This window comes from Saccostrea echinata, unplaced genomic scaffold, assembly GCF_033153115.1.
Source record: "Saccostrea echinata isolate AGI-Se365-2 ecotype Australia unplaced genomic scaffold, CSIRO_AGI_Sech_v1 ptg000050l, whole genome shotgun sequence".
Taxonomy (NCBI): Eukaryota; Metazoa; Mollusca; class Bivalvia; order Ostreida; family Ostreidae; genus Saccostrea; species Saccostrea echinata.
Genome location: NW_026889799.1, coordinates 1,086,983 through 1,111,318, shown reverse-complemented (window position 1 = coordinate 1,111,318; position 24,336 = coordinate 1,086,983). Strand labels below are relative to the sequence as shown.

The window sequence follows — 24,336 nt, the reverse complement described above, 5'->3', positions numbered from 1 at the left end:
CCTCTTTGACTCTGACCTTGACCTAGGAGTTTGACCTATTTTTGAAAAACTTTAACCTTGGCCATAACTTTTGAACGGTTGGAGCTAGGGCTTTCATAATTCACATATGTAATCCTAGGGACATCACATTCCTTTGGATACAAACCACTTTGACCTTTTGACCTTGACATAGGAGTTTGACCTACTCTTGAAAAACTTTAGTCTTGGCCATAACTTTTGAATGTTTGGTACTTGGGCTTTCACACTTCACATATGTAATCCTTGTGACAATACCTTTCTTTGGATACCAACAACTTTGACCTTGACCTTGACATTTTACTCACTTTTAAAAAACTTGAACCTTCGCCATAACTTTTGAACAGTTGCTGCTAGGGCTTTCAAATGTCACAGGTACGCAGCTAGGTTAAGGACGCCCATGAAATATACGCATTTATATATTCAGGGAAAATGAATACAATTTTTAATATTTCTTTTAACAGCAGTAGTTTTGGTAAATGTGAATTGTGGTGATTGCATTTGTATATATCGGGTCTCTGCTGAGTTCAGCCAAAGTGACATCGCTTACATCAGCTGTTTGTCACGTGACAGGTTTAAAATTGGACCATATATGTACTACTACAAAGATCGTAAAAGTTCAACGATATACGGACATTCTTCCGCGATAAAATTTATTTTGTTTTCTTTGAGACAAATTCCTTAACCCGAAAAGTGCTGGGAGCAACTTCCTCATACTTGAGAATTGTTTAAAATTTAGCCGTCTTTCTATAAACCCCAGACAAAAATGTAATACGCATAGGAATAATGTTAGATTACGGAATAAATAAACAATGTACAACCAGCTCCCAGCACTTTTCAAAACAGTAGGAATAATGGCTACACGTGTTTAAAAATTCAGAATTTATAGTGAAACGGATATCGTTGAACTTTTGATATTTTCGAGGGGCTTGACCCCTCATTCTAGCATGTTACTGTACAAATGTGCTCCATGCGGCTATATATATTGTCTACACATTATCAATTTAGTTTGACAATAAAATGTGGATTAATATATTTCAGAATATGTCTCTCTTTTTGTCTGACTACGCATGTTTCGTATTTATTTTTATTTTTACAAGCCACGATAAAAGTTTGATCCACGCCTCAAATACAGAGAAACTGCGTGTCAAACTAAGAAATGACGTCATCTCAGTAAGTACAGCGAGATCAAGCTGGCTTTCATTCTGCATACGCTAAGTGCTATTACGGCAAGATAAGTTGCACATCCATTTATTTTTATAACATTTATGAGAAACGAAAGTATTTCGTGTGTTTTAAAAAGAACATTATAGTATTTATTCATCGAGATTCATTTGTATTGTTTTAACGTGACGTCATAATAGCTCTCCCAAACCTCTTCATAGGCTGACGTAGATATGGGAGTCCTTAACCTAGCTGCGTATATTCCTCGAGACAAGTCCTTTCTTTGGGTACCAACATTTTTTTTTATCTTTTGGCCTGTATTTTGACTTGCATTTGAGAAACTTTAACCTTCGCCATAAACTGCCATACGGGGGCATCAGTGTTTCACAAACACATCTTGTTTTGTCATGTTTGATTCAAGACATAGTGAAATAGTCCAAGACAGAACGTCAATGTGGGCCACAATCCGCACCTGGATATATGTCACTTAAGCAGTTCTTTAGAAAACTAAGAGATTTTTTTTTATTTCCATAAGAGGTAATTTCTTATATTATAAGCACACCCTAATTATGAGGAGTTTCTGATTCCACACAACATGGGGATTCTTCAATATAACTACAACATGGTCTTGCAGTTTCGGAGAATTTTAATTTCGGCATACTTGCATTAAGTAAAATTTACACTGGTGAGAGAATTTTATGTTTTTTTCTAATAGTCCAATGTAAAAAATTCCCTATAGTGCCTACACCATATCCCCAGAAGAATGATTTGATCAATGAAATACAGTCAGCGTTAAAAGAAGGCTTTCACATAAGTTACAACTTTTAAGATTTTAGAGCGTTTTCCAGTTCATTTCAATGTAAAATTTGAGCCACTTATGCCCCCTCCCCCCCGGGCCAAACTTTAACAAATCAGAATCTAAATAACTTTTCCATATATATTTTGATATAAAACTTTGATTTTTAATCCAAAGTGGTCCCACCCTACCATATGGGCCACGATCTGAACAACGTAGAATCTAAATAACCCCTGGTGTCAAATGTTTTATCTTTTCTTGTGAAGTGGTTCTTGAAAAGAATTTTAAAGGTTTTCCTACAAATTTAATTGAAAATTTTGATCCGTTTTTGTGGCCCCAGTCTATCCTCAAGAGCTATGTTTAAACAAATTTTCTCTACCTCAGGATGCCTTTAGATTAAGTTGATCTTTTGGCCAAGCGGTTCTAGAGAAAATTTTCATGACCCTACCCTATTTTTGTCTTTTCTTGATTATCTCTTTTAGGGGAGATAAGTCCTTTATTTGAAAACTTTAGAATCTCCTTTTACGAACAAGAGGCCGAAGGGCCTTAACGGTCACCTGAGTACAATACAACAATTTAGAGGATCCATAAACTGATAAATGAAGCTTTGTTGCCCAAAAGCAAGAAAAATAGTATGATTAGCATCAACAAAATAATTGGTCTAGTATCTATCTGTCCCCCATTTATCACTACATGTATTACCATGCAGACTATTATCAAAATGTCCATTTTTTACCCCATATTATTACTTCTCACATAGGCCTCTCCTGGCCTTTGAAAAACATTTAAAATGATAAGTTATTTTTGTCTCATTTTTATTGATCTATTATTTCCAAGTCTACCTGATCATTAAAACTATGAAAGTACTTTCCTGTATTATACAATAAATATTCTTGCATAATTCTCTTATTCTATTAACCTTTCAAATACATTGTTTACAGTGATTAATTATCAAAGGTGAATGGCAAAGTGGAATAACTTTGCTCAACAGAATACAAGTTAATAGAGCCCTGGTCAGGACCAGAACACTTGACTAAATGGTCCAGGTGTTCAAAATTCTGGTAAAAATAACTTTGCATATTAAAACTTTTACTCTGTTTGCAAAGAAGATTTTCAATGATTTAATGCATTTTCACTATATAATATGCCCAGAAGCATAGAGGATTTTCAAAGAAATACATGTTCACTATATTATCAATAAAGCCCCGCCCTTACACCAGAACATCTGACCAAGGGGCCATAAACTCAAAATTCTGGAAGAAGCACCCTTGCTCATCATAACTATACTCTTGTTCCTTTGCTTTATGCTTTATAACCAGCAGTAGAAAAAAATTTTTTGAAAGAAATTATGCATTTTTACTATTTTATCAATAGAGTCCCCCACCCCTTCACCAGAACCCCTGACCCAGGGGCCATGAATTTCACAATTTTGGAAGAGGTATTCTTCATTATCATAACCATGCATTTCCTTTGTTTGAATAATACCCAGGAGCAGAGAAGAAGATTTTGAAAGAATTTATGCATTTTCACTATATAGCCAATAGAGCCCTGCCCTAACACCAGAACCCCTGACCCAGGGGCCATGAAATTATCAATTTCTGAAAAGGCAGCCATGCTCACCATAACTATGTTCTTAGTTAGTTTATTTAATACCCAGGAGCAGTGAAGATTTTCAAAGAATTAATGCATTTTCATTATATAATCAATAGAGCCCTGACCTAACACCAGAACCCCTGATCCTGGGGCCATGAAATTCACAATTTTGGAAGAGGAAGGCACTCTTGCTCATCATAACTATGTACTTATTTAGTTTATTTAATACCCAGGAGTAGAGAAGAAGATTTTCAAAGAATTAATGAATTTTCACTATATAATCAATAGATCCCTGCCCTAACACCAGACCCCTGACCCAGGGGCCATGAAATTCACAATTTTGCAAGAGGTAACCATGCTCATCATAACTATGTAGTACTACTTAGTTAGTTTCGCAGCACAGTTAAGGCTGTAATAAGAAGGCGGGGCCTAATTTTTTACGGGAAATACTTACTATGACATCACACAAAAATACATGTTCTTCAAATTACCACAAAATGAAATGTTACGCTATTTTAAACTGTTGGATAGCTTTAAACTACATCAATACTTACTATTGCATGTATTTTTGTCATTGGTTATCTCCCACACAGCAATATATAAATAATTCGCTGATCGCGATGCACTTGTCAATGTGACGTCATATCGCAAAATTTGACGCAGTTTTTATGCAGTGAGAGGCGGATCAAGTTTTATTTTATACAATGAAAAATGTGTTTTGTAATTAAATGAAATATTATTTGCAGATATATTTAAGACGCCATTAAGTTGGATGCGATGTCTATTTTATGATTTTATTCATATACTTCCCGTACATTCCCTAGATAAGTGAAACTGCCGTACATTTTTGTGCAGATTCATTGAAGTATTATAGAAGGGTCGTAATAAATCGATATATTGCAAGGGCATACCCTCAATGAATTAAGACAAGCTTTTACACATAAACTCAAGAGGTATGAAGATATTTGAAAAGTGCTCCGAACCTGATGAAATCTTGAAATGAATTAATTATATCTACATTTAATGTACTTGACCAGCAAAATATTCAACATACCGTCTAACAAATGTAATTTTAGCATTTATATAGTAGAATCTATATAGTTCGCAGCACTTTTCACACACTACAAAGTGTTGAAAATAATTATAAATTAAACTTAGATTTTTTACTTGGTTATGCCCTTGCAATATTGGAATTTACAGATGACCTCAATACTGCAGGTATATTTGCTAAAATCACGTGACTGTCACATTACGTGACAAATCTAAATAAGAAATATAAACGTCCTCAACATATAGTTTTCAGCCACATTACATTTGTCCGATAATAGTTAAGGCCTAAAAAGAATCGCCCATCCTTGTAAAGAATGTATTATCTGTCTAAAAAATTCCACTTGACACCTTAACTGTACTGTGTTATTTAATACCCAGGAGCAGAGAAGAAGATTTTCAAAGAATTAATGCATTTTCACTATATAATCAGTAGAGCCCCACCCTAACACCAGATCCCCTGACCCTGGGGCCATAAACTCACAATTCTGAAAGAGGCACTCTTGCTAATCATAACTTTGTACTTAGTTACTTTATTTGATACCCAGAAGCAGAGAAAAAGATTTTCAAAGAATTAATGCATTTTCACTATATAATCAATAGAGCCCCGCCCTAACACAGAACCCCTGAGCCAGGGTCCATGAAATGCACAATTTTGGAAGAGGCACTCTTGTTCATCATAACTATGTTCTTAGTTACTTTATTTAATACCCAGAAGCAGAGAAGAAGATTTTCAATGATTTAATGCATTTTCACTATATAATCAACAGAGCCCCGCCCAAACACCAGATCCCCTGACCCTGGGGCCATGAAATTATCAATTTTGGAAGAGGCACTCTTGCTAATCCTAACTTTGTACTTAGTTACTTCATTTAATACCCGGGAGCAGAGAAGAAGATTTTCAAAGAATTAATGCATTTTCACTATATAATCAGTAGAGCCCCGCCCTAACACCAGAACCCTTGACCCTGGGGCCATGAAATTCACAATTTTGGAAGAGGTACTCTTGCTCTTCATAACTATGTACTTAGTTACTTTATTTAATACCCAGGAGCAGAGAAGAAGATTTTCAAAGAAATAATGCACTTTCACTATATCATTATATAGCCCCACCCTAGAACCAGAAACCATGACCCTGGGACCATATACATTAATTTTGGTGGTTTTAGCCTCAACACTCAGGCCCCAGGGTGGCAGGGACCATGAAATTTACAATTTTAGTTCCCTTCACCCATCGATGCTATATGCAAAATTTGGTTGAAATTGGTTGAGTGGTTTGAGAGAAGAAGCTACAAATGTTCAAATGTTAACGCACGACGCACGCCGACGGACAAAAACGGATAGCAATAGGTCATCTGAGTGACTCGGGTGACCTAAAAATACTTTCTACCAACTTTACTCAAAATCTGTCAAGTGGTTCTTTAGAACATAAATGGGTGTAAAGATGGAAATGCACACAAACAGATGGAATCTGAACAATGGGTGATCAGAAAAGCTCACTAGAGCTCTCAGATCAGTTGAACTAAAATATTTCCGCAAAGTTTCGAACCAGTCATACATCATAAGTAGCGTTTGAACTGCATAACAGATATGCATGGGGTGTGCAAGGGATGCTTCTCTATGACACCTTATCCCACCTCTGATATTTAATAAAATTCCCATGTTTGCTCTGCTACAAGTTTGTATTGTTTTTAAATTAATGGATTGTTGTAGCTTGTTAACTGTTCGCTACCTTCATTATTCATTAATAATAAAAGAAAAGGTGAGCAAGCTCACATACCCCAAGCTCCCCCAAAACTCGACAATGCAACACGTAATGAATGGCACAGTGCATTTTAAATACACAGTATAATTCAAAAAGGGGCATTACTTGCAAAAAAGCATCACATCAGAACTTCTTGCATATAAGGACATTCAAATCTTTGTATGTTACAAATTTAACTGGGCTGAAGTTTCTAGATAAATAATTGATTCAAAATTTCTTGGTAATATACAAATTTATACATGCTAACTTTGACAATTTAGGGGTAGGTGGGTGAGTGGGGGTGGATGGTAGTGGGGCCAGGCACCCCCTCCCCCCTTAAATCTGCCACTGATTTAAATAATTGATGGAAACAAAATTATGATGTGGTCATATAAATTTGTTTATATAGTGTACTTATGAAATTATTTAAGGCAAAGCACCAGTTTGAAAAGGGGGGGGGGGGGGGGGGTTGAGAACTATCCAAGATTTTGTGTGTGTTCTAAATCATTAATATTTTGATCTCAAGATCAATAGGGGTTTTTAAGGTAATAAAATATTTCACATAAAATTTCATAACAAAAGCTGATTCCAGTGGATTTCCTTATTACCTAGCTGGAAAGTTTCTTCAATAATAGGCAAAACTCTTAGGGCAAAAATAATGGAATCGGAATTTCCTGGTAATATGCACATCTACACACTGTGTACTAAATATCTGCAAAGTTTGACCAAATTCTGTGCAGCAGTTTAAGAGGAGTTGCACTAACAAACTGTTCATCTCTGTATTCAAGATATGGCCAAAAATCTAAGTTGAAAAGTGCCAAAATTCACAGAAAAATAATGGAATCGGAATTTCCTGGTAATATGCACATCTACACACTGTGTCCTAAATATCTGCAAAGTTTGACCAAATTCTGTACAGCGGTTTAAGAGAAGTTGCGCTAACAAACTGTTCATCTCTATATTCAAGATATGGCCAAAAATCTAAGTTGAAAAGTGCCGAAATTCCCACAAAAAATAAAGGAAACGGAATTTCCTGGTAATATGCACATCTACACATTGTGTCCTAAATATCTGCAAAGTTTGACGAAATTCTGTGCAGCGGTTTATGAGGAGTTGCGCTGACAAAAAAAAAACAGGACTGACGGACTGACTAACTGACTGACTGACTGACGGACGGGTCAAAAACATTATACCCCCGCAACTTGTTGCGTGGGGTATAAAAAGTTTGATGTCATATCCTCTTAACCTTTAAAAAAATTTAATACTGTAAAAGCAGAAATATTCGTGTGGGATTTAATTTCCTTTATTTCGTTGTAAACAATTTTCAGGGAAATTAAACCCCACATGAAATTTTTATATGACTACGAGGGTTGTTCGGAAAGTTCGTGTACTACCGTCATAACTTTTTTAATTAACGTCATGTCATATCCAAATTTCGAAGAAATATTTCAACAGTAAATTCAAATGATATGTATTAAAAAATTTTTATAAAAAATATCGTGGTTTATTTCAAACTTATTAAGACTTAAAAAATGCGAAAATCGGATCACGGAGCAGGTCAAAATTTTGTAATTTACAATCAAGTCACTAAATAATGTCTGAAGTCATATCTTCTGTAAAATGACACAAAAAACGGAATAATTCTACACGTTCAAATTAAGAATTTTTTCATCGTTTCTGATTCCAAATTACGACTTAATATTTTTCTTCGTTGAAAAGAAATCAGTTTCAGAAGATAGGCAGTCCTCATTGAAAAAGGCAAAAAAGATGACGCCGTAGAACGTCACGGAGAAGCAGTTAACCATACAATTTTGTGTTGTACTCTGGAAAACTCCACAAAAAATCTCTGAAAATGCCGGAAGTAGGAAATATGTCAAAAGCGAGTCATGCATATGTTTGTACATGGTACAAGCGGTATTTTAATAATAGAATACTCTGCTTAGATGATGAATATCTGTGAAAAATGGATTATCTGTAAAAATCTAATCAAAAACATTGAAAAGTTAGTTACGTCATGCTAAGAGTTTGGTGCTTCACAGATGCTGATCCCATGCATTGAAAACAAGAGGCCCAAGGGCCTTGAATCGCTCTTCTGATAAACTGTTCAACCTATCACTTCTATTTGATGATTCTAATCCAAACAGTACCTCCAAAATATTAAATACAGCCATAAAATTTCAAAAATAGGTCAGGGTGACCTACTTTTCTGTTGTCGTACTCCAAGGACCCAAGGTGCATCAACTGACAAAGTCTGATGATTCTAAGCCAATTAGTTCCTGGAATATTTAATTAAAGCCATAAATTTTCAAAAGTAGGTCATGGTGATCTACTTTTCAGTCGACTTACTCCGAAGACCCAAGATGCATCAACTGACTAAATTTGATGATTCTAAGCCGATTAGTACCTGAAAATATTTAATTATAGTCATATAAATTGAAAAGTAGGTCACGGTGACCTACTTTTCAGTCGACCTACTGCGATGACCCAAGATGCATCAAATTTTTACAAAGTTTTATGATCATAGGCCTTAAAATGTCCAAATTATGCCTCTAAAACGCTTTGAAATCGAATGCCTTCAAAGTTCAGAAAGTTGGTCACTGTGACCTACTTTTAATACATAATTTTTATGGCCCCAAGATGCATCATCTTGGAAGATTTCATGATTCTAAACCTCTCAGCATTCAAATTATTGACCTTAATTTTTTTTTGTAAAAGATTAGCCATAAAATTCAAAAAGTAGGTCAAGGTGACCTACTTTTTAGTTGACGTACTTCGATTACCCAAGATACATCAATTGACAAAGTTTGATGATCATAGGCCTTAAATTGTTCAAAATATGCCTCTTCATCATTTTGATAAAGAATGGCCGCAAAATCTAAAAAGTAGGTCACCGTGACTTACTTTTAAGTCAACATGATATGAGGTCCTCAGATGCATCAACTGACAAGATTTGATGATCCTAGTCCTTATAGTAAGCAAAATATCAACATTTTAATAAAATGTAATTTTTGGTCAACTTTGAAGTGACCTTGAGACCACGCCCTTTGCCCCAGGGTGATGCCTTGAACAATTTTTAATCTACACCATATCCTCATCCTTTTGTGTAAGTTTGGTGATAATCTGCCCAGTGGTTCTTGAGAAGAAGATTTTTTAGCAACCAGTACTTTTGTTTCTATTTTCCTAATTATCTCCCCTTGTTTAAGGGTCACAACCCTAGTTTTAGTATAAAAGGGAGCCCTTGGGCCAAGGATACCCTGTGACAAATTTGAAAACAATTGGCCAAGGGGTTCTTGAGTTATGGCCAATATTCTAAAAAGTTTATGCACACCACGCAAATGGCCATAGCATTAGCTCTTTGAGCCTTTGGCTCACAAGAGCTTACAAGAGGCCCATGGGCCACATCGCTCACTTGAGCACATTGGTTAGGCAAAAGCACAAGTCAGTTCAGTATTGAAAGGATTATTGGAGGGGGGGTGTCTTGAATTTTAAATTACCTGATAATGCTAATGTCAATATAACAAATGGCTTTGTTGTACTTTAGAAGATTTTAAAAAATTTTCTCATATATTCCTTTGTAAACATTTGATCCCCCATTGTGGCTCCTCCCTATCCCAGGGGTCATCATTTGAACAAACTTGAATCTACACTACCTGAGGATGCTTCCATATCAAAATGACTAATCATGGCTTTGCAGTTCTTCAGAAGTAGATATTTTCCTATATACTTCTATTTAAAATTTTGATCCTCCATTGTGGCCCCGCCCTACCCCCGGGGGTCATGATTTGAACAAAAATAGAATCTACACTACCTGAGGATGCTTCCACATAAATATGCTCAATCAGGGCTTTGCTATTCCTGAGAAGATTTTTAAAATTTTTCCTATATATTTCTATGTAAAACTTTGATCCTCCATAGTGGCCCCACCCTACCCTGGGGTCACGATTTGAATAAATTTGAATCTTCACTACCTGAGGATGCTTCCACATAAATATGACTCATCATGGCTTTGCTGTTCTTGAGAAGAAGACTTTTAAAGATTTTCCCTATATATTTCTATGTAAAACTTTGATCAGCCATTGTGGCCCCACCCTACCCCCGGGGTCATGATTTGAACAAACTTGAATTTACACTACCTGAGGATGCTTCCATATAAATATGACTCATCATGGCTTTGCTGTTCTTGCGAAAAAAGATTCTTAAAGGTTTTTCCTTTATATTTCTAAGTAAAACTTTGATCCTCCATTGTCGCACCGCTCTACCCCCGGGGGTCATGATTTGAACAAGCTTGAATCTACACTACCTGAAGATGCTTCCATATAAATATGACTCATCATGGCTTTGCTGTTCTTGAGAAGATTTTTAAAGTTTTTTTCCTATATATTTCCATATAAAACTTTGATCCTCCATTGTGGCCCCGCCCTACCCCCGGAGGACATGATTGAACGAACTTGAATCTACACTACCCGAGGATGCTTTCACTGGAGTTTCATCTTTCCTGGCCCTGTGGTTCTTGAGAAGAAGATTTTTAAAAGATGCTATTAATTTTTCATTAATTCTTTATTATCTCCCCTTGAAAGAGGGCGTTGCCCTTCATTTGAACAAACTTGAATTCCCTTCACCCAAGGATACTTTGTGGCAAGTTTGGTTGAAATTGGCCCAGTGGTTCTTCAGAAGAAGTCGAAAATGTTAAAAGTTTACAGACAGACGGACGCCGGACAAAAAACGATCAGAAAAGCTCCCTTGAGTCTTCGGCTCAGGTGAGCTAAAAATGTAACATTAACAAACAAAATGATGCTACTGGAACAATTGTAAGAAAAATAGATTTAAAGTGATAGAGAAACGTTTTTAATGAGTGCACTGGTATTGAGCAATACTGTGTGAAATATATGGTGATAGTTTTTTTTGAGAACCTCATGTTGGTATGTTTTTGACGTTCCGGTGTTATTGAGCTTGCTCCGTGGTTACAAAGCTTGTTGATTTTAAAATTAAATATCATGAATTCTACTTAATCACATGGAATGAAACTTTACACTTAAAAAACAAATATTTTTACATACGATGTGCTCATTTTAAATTACTTGAAGATAGTATAACGAAGATTGGCATACGAACAACCCTCGTATATATATATAGAATAGGGTTACTCTCGAAACAATGAAATTTAATGCCCACCTTCTTGGGAGACTAAACAAAGAAATTTTATCCCCACAAAAATCTGTGTTTCTACAGTATACATTTAAATGTAATATTCACTTTCCATCTATTAATTTATTTTAAGCAAATGTGAATTAATTGATGACTACTCCCAACAAAAGGTGACTTAAATAACCTCTTTGCTCGACACTAAATCCAAAGGATTTGGAAAAAAAACTTATGGGAACTGAAAGGGACGGTGAAGCACTTCACACATCATGACATGTTTGTTAAAAAACGACAACTTTAACACCACAATGATCTGTAGATAACAATCAATTTCAAGATTAATTCTGGCAAAGATATCTCACCATTTCCATTCTCTCGGGAGACCTTTCTGTAAAACTCAGATGCTGTATTTCTTGTTGAGATTCTACCAGTAGTGGCTCGACTTCCTTTGCTAGAGAAATATCCTCTCTTGTCAGCTTCTTTTTTAGTCTACGACCAAAGCATCTTGGTTTTACTTTTTTCATGGTTTTGTCAGATATTTCGTCTCCCATTTCCTGTTGTTTTCTCTCGGGAGATCCTTTTAAAAAACTCTGACGTAGTTTTTCTTGTGGAGAATCTAGCAATACTATATCTTCCATTCCTTTTTGGTCGATTCCTTTGTCTTGGTTCAATTTCATCCCCATAGCTATTGAAATGTTGTAAGTACCAAAATTAAATGATTTTATTTTCTTGTCAACAAGGAATGTAACGACTTCAAGGAACTTTTCATTAAAAAAAAATCGAAAAAAAGCAAGAATTTCAATAGCTCAAATAATCTTACAACAAAAACTTAGACATATTACACGTGTGTGACTAGTTTGAATGTTTCTAGAATATAAATTTAACTCATTATATTATAATAATTGGATATTTATGGTATCATAAAATTCAGAAAAAAGTAAAAATTCAATTTTTGTTATGTATTTTCTTTAAATAATTAGTATGTTTCACTAGTGTCTGATCGATATAAAATGAAAGGATATAAATTGTTTTAAAACTTACTTCTCCTCCATGACACCTGCTTGGCATTACTGGAAAATGCAGGTGTTTTTGTTGTTTGAGCTGGAGGTGAATGCTGAGTTACAGTCACTGGTTTTTCTAGAGCTTGAGAAGGTTGATGTATGCTTTCCTTTCCTGAGAACATACGAAATCTGTGAAAAGCTAAATCAGGTTTTGGGGGTGCTTCAATTGTGTTCCGAGGTGGAAGTAGAGGAGGTGGAACCCCTTCAGGTTGTGCTGCCATATACATCTGGGGAAGAGGTGGAAGGGATGGTGATGGAGCTCTTCCAGGTGGTGCTGCCATAGGGGGTGGTTGGGGAGGCAGACCTGCCCCAAATTTTGATGGCCGCAATATTGGAGTACGGGATGAAGGGGGTGGTTCAGGAACAGCAAATCCATGTGTTTTCTTTGATAATGGTTGTTGAAGTCCTCCAAAAGGAGCTGCCCCCATGGGTTGTAGGGACATTTCAGGAACTGGTTGTGGTCCACCTCCGAAAGCTGAGGATACTCCAAACAACTGTTGTTGTTGGGGCACTTGGAGTTTAGTGACTGGACCTCCAAACACATTGTTAGAAGACATATGTTGTGTAGGTGCCCCAAATGGTTGTCCAAAACTAAACCCAGAAGATCCACTTTTTCCGGAAACTGATGAGGATTGATATGCAATGTTTACACTAGATGAAGTAAGTGCCCCAAAGGGAGGAGGAGGGCCAAAACCTTGCATACTTCCAAACAGACTGCTGGCTGATGGTGCTGATTGTGGAGCTGGGGCCCCATATGCTGGTGGAAATGACCCAAAGCCTTTCCCACTCTGTGGTTGTGATTGGGCTCCAAAAAATGTGTCTTCGTTAGTTATCAGTGGGGGTGGTGGTGGTGCAGGAGTACTTTCATCTTTCATTTGTCGTTTTTCCATCACACTCTACAAAAAAAACCCATTCATTTTCAAAGAAAAGGCTAAATATTGTTTAAACATAGGAGAAATGTTAACCACTTTTCGTAGTTTTCAGAAATATATATATATATATATTTTGTTATAATTTAATCTTTTATCTAAAATATCATAAGGGCATTACTCTGGTTTAATCTATATTGGTATATATATTACTCTTTCTTGATATAGTTTTTGATACCTTTGCTCTTCCTGATAATCTAAATTCTGTCCTTTTTCCATTTATGTGAAGGAAAAACAAATATGCTTTTTCCATATCAAATCAGCAAGCTAACAACAAGATTATGCTACCTTTCAGCTAATTTGCCAACGCTTATTTCTGACTTTGACCAGTGTGTCTTTTGTATTTTTTGTTATAATAATCATTCTATAACGTCCAAATCGATCTCAACCTTGTATTCATATCATTAAATCACCGTCACGGCGGTTCAGTCGGTAGAGCACTCGCTCCGTAATCAAAAGATCGTGAGATCGAATCTCGACTGACCTAAGTTGATAAAAAAGTCAATAAAAAAAATAGGAAACTACTGTCCTTCGCCATGCGTCGGCACTTTGAAGTGGCACGACAGGTGTTGGCACGATAAAGATCCCTCACTGCTCTATGGCCATGAGTGCCGAGAAAAGGTCTAAATTTGGAGCCCTTCACCGGTACATGGTGACGTCTCTATATGAGTGATAAATCCCTGAATGGGACGTAAGGCAACTTACAATCAATCAATCATATCATTAAGTTTTAATAATTAAAATGAAGTCCATATGTAGTGTCAAAACAAGAATTTACGGCACAATTAAATGACTCTAGGGCATAATCATACAAAAGAAAAAATGTAAGACAATTATGAAAGAATTTAATCACACTCGCCACTTTGTATAAGTGTTATGAGCTTGATGAATATATTATCAACAGTTTTTCTACAGTGTGATAAAAGCAAATTTTTATTAGAGAAGTAAAACGTACATCTAAAATTAAGGTAGAACCTATGTCGGAAAAGTCTTCGTCATAGGATTTTCAAACTTTTCAAAATGAGTAATTAGCACTTGGTAATTCATCAATTAAAAATACATGGCATGTTTCCCTGTTATTAAGTGTAGTTATTATACACTGCAACTATAATTTTCAGATATTTTTAGGGGTAAACGGTCATAAGGAAAATATAGGAAATCACAAAAATACTTCTTCGAAGTCCTTTTTTTATATAGACTTCATTAACTGAAGAATACTTAGAAATATTACTAAATATTAAATTCCTTTTTCTTCAATTGATACAAAAGATTAAATCCACATTTCAATAAATATACGCAAATGTGCTCAATATTTTTAAAAGATTTTTTAGTCCATCAATAACCCTAACTTTGTAAATATTTACCAAAAGTTTTGTGACAGTGTTTTCAATCCTTAATATGATGAAGAACATACCCAAATGAATACGAAAAATGATTAAAATATATACCTTTCCCTGCAACATAATGAGAGAGTTTTTTTTAAATCAATACTAGTCATGTTCACCTTTTTGCACTAACACAAGATTTTATATTAAATCAATGTTTTGGTGTTGCTTTCAGATTTACAATATAAATATTTAACAAAAAATGAAATTTCTATTTTAAAAATTAATATTTAGCGAATTGTTATTATTATACACAAACCACTCAAAATCCAAATGAGTAATTAAGAAATAAATTATGAAAATGAATACATTTCATTTCATAATAGACATTACAAACATTTAACACAATCTTTAATAGATTTAAGACTCAGACGATATATTATCAAGATATTATACTATTTAACAGTCGACAACAGAAGATATCTTAGCAACTTTGCATCCCTTCAAACTACCGGTAGTTGCATATCATTCACTTATCACAGTTGTGTATTTTCATTAGCTGAGACAGTCTTGCATTCATTCACTTAACTATGACGCCATACGACGTACATGTAGGTTCTACGTTAAGGTAAGACAACTATGACACAGTCGAAAAACACTTGAATTTGATTTGTTTTTTGTGTTAAATTTGAAGAAAATATTTTAAACAGGTTCTTGAAGATGCACATGTATATAGTACAGAACAGAAAAATTCCCACCAAAATGTTTCAGCATTTGACATTTTATTAAAATATCCTAGTTTTACACTGAGCTAAACACAAACAATGATGTGGAATCAAGGTCAAATTTAGAAACTTATACTAAAAGTTGAGTATCTTTCACGAATATGTAGATGAAATTTAAATAAATTGTTAACTTGAAAAGAACTCTTGGAAGATCAATTCAGAAACAATATTAGTCACAAAATAGTTGTTAATTTAAGGATATCATGTTTTAAACTGGGGAACGCAGATAATACAAGAATGTAGTATACAAAGTTTGTAACAAAGTGTCTCCATAAATCAAAGGTTTTAACAGTGCTTTAATCTGTAGCTCTCTGATTATTCTGTCTGGATTTCCTAAATCAGAACAGTGCAACTATGAAGTTATCAGACGAAAGGACGGAAAATGGAAATCAAAGATACTATATGTCCTGGCCTTATGTTGAGTAACAAAAATGTTACCCGCGTGGCACAGTGGTTAGAGCATCTGCTCAAGAATCGCAGATTAACTGATCTTTACTTCGCGGGTTCGAATCCCACTGTAGGACATGGAGACCGGTCTTTCAGATGAGAGCGTATAAACCGAGGTCCAATGTCGCAGTAGATGTTGTCTCGAAAAGGATCCCACACTGCTCAATGGCCCCGAGTGCCGAGTGTAGATATAAATTCGCAGCCTTCCACCGGCAGGTGGTGTTGTCTCCAAATGATTCCAAAAATTCTCAAGAGGGACAGTAAACAACGTTAACAAACTAAAATGTACCATTTGAAAGTATGACACATAGTAAATTTTATGAAATGGGACTTCGAACACACTCAACAATGACTTTCCTGCAGCAGATTAGACAAAAGCATTGGATTACATGTACTTAATCCCAAACATTACTTTATACGGTATACTCAACAGACAAACTGCAGAAAGTACCTTCTTCTTTTCTCTTGAACCATACACTGCAGCATAACCTCTTTCCTTTTTCCCTTCCTCTTCAAACGCTTCCTCTTCAGAGCCATCCCAATCGACTTCTTCCTCCTCCTGTTAAATAAAGAAGAGGGTAATACATGTCTTGACCACTACCTGTCTGTTTATGATTAATATTCCTTATTTACAAATTCCTTTATAACCTACTGTACTCATATTACAATAAAGTTCCTACCCCCAAAATATCATATAACTTATTACATTATTAGGCTTTCCCCTTTCACATTGGCTTTGGTTTTAATAAACGTATCTATCACATCAAGTACAAAGATTCATGATCACCTATTGAGTATTGTGGCCTTATCCATAAGGTCCATGAGTTGAAAAAAAAATTAATCTATTCTACCAATATAAAACATCATTTGCCCTTTTTTCAGAAATATGACTGGAAAGAAATTTTCCTTTTTTCTAAGGCATTCATCAAACATGCAGGAATTAATACTAAGTCTGTCCTAACGTCCTTTACCAGTTGAAATGGACATAGAAATATTATGGACACTTGCCAACTAATTTTCTGTGAAGAAAATATTTCAGCAAGAACATTGGCCAAAGGACATGAATGTTTAAATCTGGGTTCATTAGTTATGCAACATGAAAGATTGTAAAATAGTATTAGATTGGATGAAAATATCTTAAATAATTCTTCTAACACGGGGTTTTATACAAAATAAATAATACAGTCAAAGGTCTTTGGAAAGGTCAAGGAAAAAAATATAGACATAGTTGATAAATTCTCTCTAATTATAATTCAGTGCATTAGCTTACACAAACATAGGTAATCAGAGATTACAGAGCTCACATTAACGAATATTCTTTAAGTAAGGCAAAGTCCAACATTAAACTAATAATCTAGTAGAAAAAAGTACATCGTCGCCTGTTCAGCATAGTGGTAAGAGCTCTGCTTTAGAGTCGCGGAGTAAGGAGTCGATCCTTACGTCGCAGGCTCAAATCCCACTGTGGGTCCCGTGTCGAAGTAGGTGCTGGCACGAAAAAGATTCCGCACTGATCAATGGCCCTGAGTGCCGAGTATAGGTCAAAGTTTGTTGCTCTTCACTGGCAAGTGGTGACATTTCCATATCAGTGAAAAATTTTCGAGAGGGACGTTATTAAAAAAAACATACAAACCAAGACTAGTGTATATCACAAAATGCAACATTTATGCAATTTTGATGTAATAGGGCTTGCAGTTACTTGGGACTGAACTTATCCAAAACCTAGCATCTCATCCAGAAAATGTTATTCAAATCCAGCATCTAAAGAAAGTTTAAGAGTGTATATCCCTTGACCTATCATCTCTGCATGTGATTCCTATTGAAAATAAAACCTTCAAACCAAGTTCTCTAAGTCAATCAGATCAAAGTATGGGATTTGCTCAAATATTTTCGATTTGAACTTCAAGAGTAGCTAGTAACCGAGGAAGTTCAGTATTTTAGGTCTAAACTAGTGATTATCATGTGGTGTTAACACTATATAAATATAATTCCAAAACAGATCTATCTAAGTGGTAGATCAAAATGTTTATTTTACACAACGTTTTATGCTTTATGTCGATAATAAGTCCTGTAACAAAATGTTTACAAATTCTCCGGGAAGAATATATTTCTAAAAATATTTGTTCGAACAGACGAGTAGAAATAAGTTAATGCTAATTACCATTTCATTCATATTTTGAAGCAAAAAGTATCTACATCATAACTGGATGTTACAACTAGTATCTTCTCTGAAGCTGTTGTTCTTGAGAAGATATTCTTAATGGCCCATCCTATTTTAAGCTTTAAACTTTTCTTGTCTGTCCTCTTCTTTGACAAGGCATCAACAAGTCAACAATACTTTCTTTCACATTTGTTTAAAATATGAATTGAATGTTTGTTAGAATTCACATTAATGGAATAAAATAATTTATTACTGAAATACTAACAGTCTGAATACTGGCTCCATGTTCAAGGGCTTTTAACACAAAATCCCGGCGGTCTTCTACAGAGGGCTTTTCAGGCCGAGATGGAATTTTTTTTAAAGCTTGTCCTCTAATTATGGACTGCAATAAAGTTTGTCGGTCTCCTCCCCCTCCCCCTCTGTCCCTCCCTTTGCCTCCTCTCATCATCGGTGGTGGTGGTGGAGCTCTCAGAGATTGAGGTGGTATACCAGATACACTAACAGATGATGAATCGTGAGTTATTATATTCTTTATAAGTGGTGGTGGTCTTTTTTCCTGAAATTTTAATTTTGTTTATTCATAGTTATATAAAAGCAAAAATCGCTTGTTGACCTATCTACGTTAATTTAGCAAACTTCAATCTGCACTCTGTGTTTCTATATTTCTCTGATTTGAACAAGAATCAAGGACGTTATATTGCAATTGTTATACTCACTACAATTACAGATTCAAATGTTCATTTACAGTTGTTACAGATTCAAATGCACATTCTTTTTTTTTACTGAATTATACATTTGCCAATTTGTTGTTTTTTTTAGTAACTCTAAAGGGGTTATCCCCCAGAAGCTCGTAATACTCTCCGACAAAAAAAAAAAAAAAAATAATAAGAAAATTCGGAAATATTGTCCTTCATTAATTTTTGGGGTCTTACTGATTAAAGTCATTAATTAACCATGATATAATGAGGTCAAATGTCAGAAAACAATCAGGAAGTTCTTGTAACAAAATTATATATACGAAATCTTTTCTCATATAAAAGTTATAACCAAGGTTAATTTTTTACAGGAAAAATAGATCCTTGAATTTTTAACTTCTTGCACTTTCATAAAACCTCAAGACAATAATTCCATGGGTTTTTCAATCACAGAAAGGGAGAAAGAGAGGCTAAGCGTAAAAACATAAGAAAACAATCAGGAAGTTCTTGTAACAAAATTATAAATACGATATCTTTTCTCATATAAAAGTTTTAACCAAGGTTAATTTTTTACAGGAAAAATAGATCCTTGAATTTTTAACTTCTCGCACTTTCATAAAACCTCAAGACAATAATTCCATGAGTTTTTCAATCACAGAAAGGGAGAAAGAGAGGCTAAGCGTAAAAACATAAGATGTGTCAGACGAAACAAGATGTGTTTGTGAAACACTGATGCCCCCGTATGGCAACTTATAGCTAAGGTTAAACATTGACGTTCTGTCTTGGACTATTTCACTATGTCTTGAATCAAACATGACAAAACAAGATGTGTTTGTGAAACACTGATGCCCCCGTATGACAGTTTATGGCGAAGGTTAAAGTTTCTCAAATGCAAGTCAAAATACAGGCCAAAAGATAAAAAAAAATGTTGGTACCCAAAGTAAGGTCTTGTCTTGAGGAATATACCTGTGAAATATGAAAGCCCTAGTAGCAACCATTGAATAGATATAGAAAAGGTTAAAGTATTTCAAAAGCAAGTCAAACATCAAGGTCAAGGTCGAAATTAATGGTGCCTAAGGAAAGGCCTTCTAACAAGAAATATACAGGTGTAATATGAAACATGAAGCACCAATCATTCAACAGTTATGACCAAGGTTTAAGTTTTTCAAAAGTAGGTCAAACTCCAAGGTCAAGGTCAAAGGCTAAAAGTTGTTGGTATCCAAAGGAAGGACTTGTCACAAGGATTACACATGTGATATAGGAAGAAAGCCCTAGCACCAATTGTTCAAAAGTTATGGCCAATGTTAAAGTTGGATAAAATTTTGCAAAACTAGGTCAAACTCCAAGGTCAAGGTCAAAAGGTCAAACACGGTGCTACTCAAAGAAAGGTCTTGTCACAAGGAATACACATGTGAGATATGAAAGCCAAAGCTCCAACCAATCAAAAGTTATGGGCAATGTTAAAGTTTTTACGGACAAACAGACAGACAGACAGCTAGACGGACGGACAAGGCAAAAACTATACATCCCCGAATCTTCGATACGGGGTCATAAAAATGTTCACAAGGATAGGAATATGGTTAAACTTGCAAAATAGAACAAGGGATGCTTCTCTCTCTAGCTCCACAAGCCAAACTTAGAAAATTGAGAAGAAACTAAGCAAGGGTCCTGCTAAGGGTTGTGCATTTATGGTGGTATTAATGGGAGAGTATATAAATTGATTTAAAAAATGTAGAAGGAAATTCAAAATATATGAAGAAGAATTCAAACAAGTACTTTATTTTAAAAATGATATATAATAAGTGTAGAAGACATTTCCAATGCTATCATTTAAAACAGAATAATATTATGGTTTTAATACCCACTTGAAAAACAAAAAATATGGGCTATCTATAATATATTTTCCTCAGGCAATTATAAAAATATGTGTTGATTAAATGTGTATACATGTATAAGGATATCCGACCCTCAGCCAGGAATGATAACTCATGAAATTGTTTTTCATTTAAAAAGGCTCAAAATGAAACTTGAAATCGAATTTTTTTTCATGCAACAATTTTTATTTCATGCATCTCAATATGATTCAAGGTTCATTGAAGTCTTAGAAACGGACTTGTAAAAAATTGACATTTGTATCCCATAAACTAAAAAAAATAATTATGTATTTAGAGAAATCGAATTTCTTTAATCTAGCCTTAGATGCCAATGTTTATTGGCATGATATGAAATTAAAAGTGATCTGTGATGTCTTGCAATGAAAGCGTAAGTTTTTTTTTTACACTTTGTATTATATATAACTAAAGTAAATAAAACTAAAATACCGTGCAAGTATAAAAACATGAAATTTTCTCCAAATGCCTGAATACCTATAGTTTTTTTTAAATCCTAAAATATATTTGTTGATCAATTTTCGATTAGAAAATGCATAGCGGGTGCTTTTATTCACGTTTCCTGAAAATAAATTTTGAGATTTGATAATTTTGTCTATTTGATACGACTAATTCTAATGATGAAGAAATACCGTGGGCAAATACACCTTACTTTGAAAATTTAGAGATTTTTGTGAGCATTTTCAATTGCAGAACTCCTAATTTTCAGAAACTGAGAATCAGACATCTTAAACCAGAATAAAGGATGCATTTTATAACATGTCAGACACCAACAAATCTCTTTCAGACAGAGGATATGTTAAATTGTCTTAATGAGACGGATAAATTTAAGGCTTTGTATCTTCTGCAACAGGCACAATAATAAATCCTACGGGACTAAAGACTGAAATAAATAAGACACTGATTAAAAATTAAATATATAACGAAGGGTGAAATAACTACTGCAAAATGTATCTTATTTGAATAATATCACATATGCAAGATAGAGCGTTGTAGTTGATTGAGTGGCAGATGCATTCCGCCTAAGACACTAAATAGAATACACAGGCAAATTTATTGCTTTTATGGTATATTTTGTTTCATAAAAAATATAATAAAATTCAATACTTACTTCTCTGGGTGGTGCTTTTTTCTTTGGCAATTCATCTGAAAGGGAAAAATAGTTAACTAAATACACCTTAAAATTCAATTATAATAATCATTAGAAAAATTCAGAGCTGACCAGAGTATGCAATAGATAGTACTTGACCCACCGTCATCAAAAAGATTCATCCACTGGTCTTCAAGTTCTTCCTCTTCTTCAGATTCTAGAACAAAATAATCAGAATAATGTGTATATTTGTTCTGAACTGAGAAAGTTTTTTTAATAAACGTGCGGGTATGTTAAGGCTACACCCAGAGATATTCTACTAGTCTCTACAATATGACGTCATAGTAAGCTGTATGACGTGAAGTTTAGAAATAATGATTTCTTAATATTTATATTTAAAGTTTAATTTAAGGTCCAAGAAATGAATTGAATCATTCAAAAACATAATATAAAACAAATATTGTCGTTTTGGTTGGTATAAATAGCTAAGTATTTATCACGGGGGATAAATACCAAACCCATGACGTCATAACTATTGATCAAATATTTGCCGAGTGAAAATTAAACGTGAGGAGAATTCATGTAAACAAATATATAAAATGGGAGATTTAAAGCATTTACCATGAATGTTATGTGTGATTCATAAAGAATTAAAGATTAAGAATCAGGTACGCTGATATATTCTTATCAGGTTTTCTTATAATGAACACAGGCAGTGCTTTGAAATCCCGATCAGCTTTTCTCTCTGTTTTCTATAACAACAAAGTTGCAAAAGTTCAACACTAAGCCGCATACTTTGAGACAAAATTTTTGCTTGTATCAAAAGCTTGTATTCTATAGTACTTGGAAAGTGCTGCTAGAATCTTGTGATTAACATGAATTGATGACAATTCCTTGATCGTTCGTACAAAATGTAATAATTTTGGTAAGGTTTCATGCCAAACTTTGGAACAATTTTTTCTGTGTCGGGAGAGTAGAATTCTAGCAGCACTTTTCATGACTCAGTGATGTTTTTACATAATTATTTTCACAAATAGAAATGAATTATCTCCGGGTGTGTTGAACTTTTCACTTTTTCATTAAGCATTTTTTTTCTATTTATAGACGTCACGTGATGACGTCATAGTGGAGTGCTTCTTTTAGCCTAAGGCTCAATGAGGTCTATACAATGGATAATAATAGTAAATGTTTAATCCATGGCTTTTATGATTTATCAATGTTACATTTTACGAAAAAAGTTTAAATTCGCCGAAATATGATCTTGATACTGTCTTAACATACCTGCGCGATCTTATGAGATCTAGTTATCCATAGTTACCACACAAACACAAAAAAAGAGCACTGCAGGTTCTTTCTAATTTTTTCTTTTATAAAAAGATTGTTGACGCCATAAAAAACTTTTTTTATGAAAAGAATGAGTGCACTTTAGAGCGTCATTTGGAACCTTTTCGGCCACCCATTTTAAGCCTTGAATTAGACTATATCGCTAAGTTAATCTATGATTATTGTGCATACATATGCTTTTGATATTTTTACTTCGAATTTTTTGTTTAGTATATTTCTATAATTTCACACGACGTCATTGAAAAGAACATGTATAGGCCTTAAATTCCGGAAATTTGAACGGACCACTTTCGAATTTAAGGTACCCGCAAATGGGCGGAGATATTTAAATCGCATGGAAGTGGATACATAACGTAAACATTTGCACTTTATTTCAAGATTGATTCCACAGTATGAATTTAAATGGAGGAGAGAGAGATTGTGTAGTTGTATGATTCACACAAATAATAAATGATTCATGACCAATCATATTGATAATTTTTATGATCCGTATCCATATGTTTGCTGCCTAGCACCGAATCAGCTCAATATCTTGTTTTCGTATATATCTGTATAAAAAATGCCCCCCCCCCCCCCCTTAATGTATGTTTTAGGAAAGATTCACATTTACATGACTTCGATGTCACACTACATTTAATCGTAATTCACTGTACATGTTGTATGTAGTAATACAAACATGTGTAGTGAAACAATTACAGTATTACATGTATGTAGTACTCAGTGATACATATTTTATTATATGCATGGTCAAAGAAAATAACATTTGGAAATGAAATATAAAGTTTTAACTGAAAATTTGAGTTGCTAGGTTAACATGAAAATTCCAAGAAATACAAACTATCTGTGAAGATTATGCACTTCATGTTATGCTATTGATGATGAATTTCATTTCTTTTTACATTCTTATGTCATTGTAATATACAAGCAAGGAATATACTTATAAAAGCCATGCTAGATAATTATTGTTCCTCATTCTATTTCGAATCACCCATACAGAAACATAAATATATATACTTAGTCCAACTCGTGAAGTTATACTGACTGTTTGCACTTTTATAAAACAATCATTAGAATTAAGAAATAAAAGGTCCACATCGGTGTAACATATATTG

At 34.4% G+C, this 24,336-nt stretch overlaps 1 protein-coding gene across 1 annotated transcript in view; it reads right to left on the bottom strand.

Moving 5' to 3' along the window:
- LOC133203369 (protein mono-ADP-ribosyltransferase PARP4-like) overlaps positions 1-24,336 on the bottom strand; it is an 88,697-nt gene that overhangs the window by 10,859 nt on the left and 53,502 nt on the right. Inside the window, exons 42-47 of the mRNA XM_061339161.1 lie at positions 22,044-22,097; positions 21,902-21,936; positions 18,472-18,762; positions 16,500-16,607; positions 12,543-13,458; positions 11,864-12,186 (exon numbers count right to left, since the gene is read on the bottom strand). Coding sequence (XP_061195145.1) covers positions 11,864-12,186; positions 12,543-13,458; positions 16,500-16,607; positions 18,472-18,762; positions 21,902-21,936; positions 22,044-22,097 — 1,727 coding nt within the window. The remainder of the gene's footprint in view (positions 1-11,863; positions 12,187-12,542; positions 13,459-16,499; positions 16,608-18,471; positions 18,763-21,901; positions 21,937-22,043; positions 22,098-24,336) is intronic.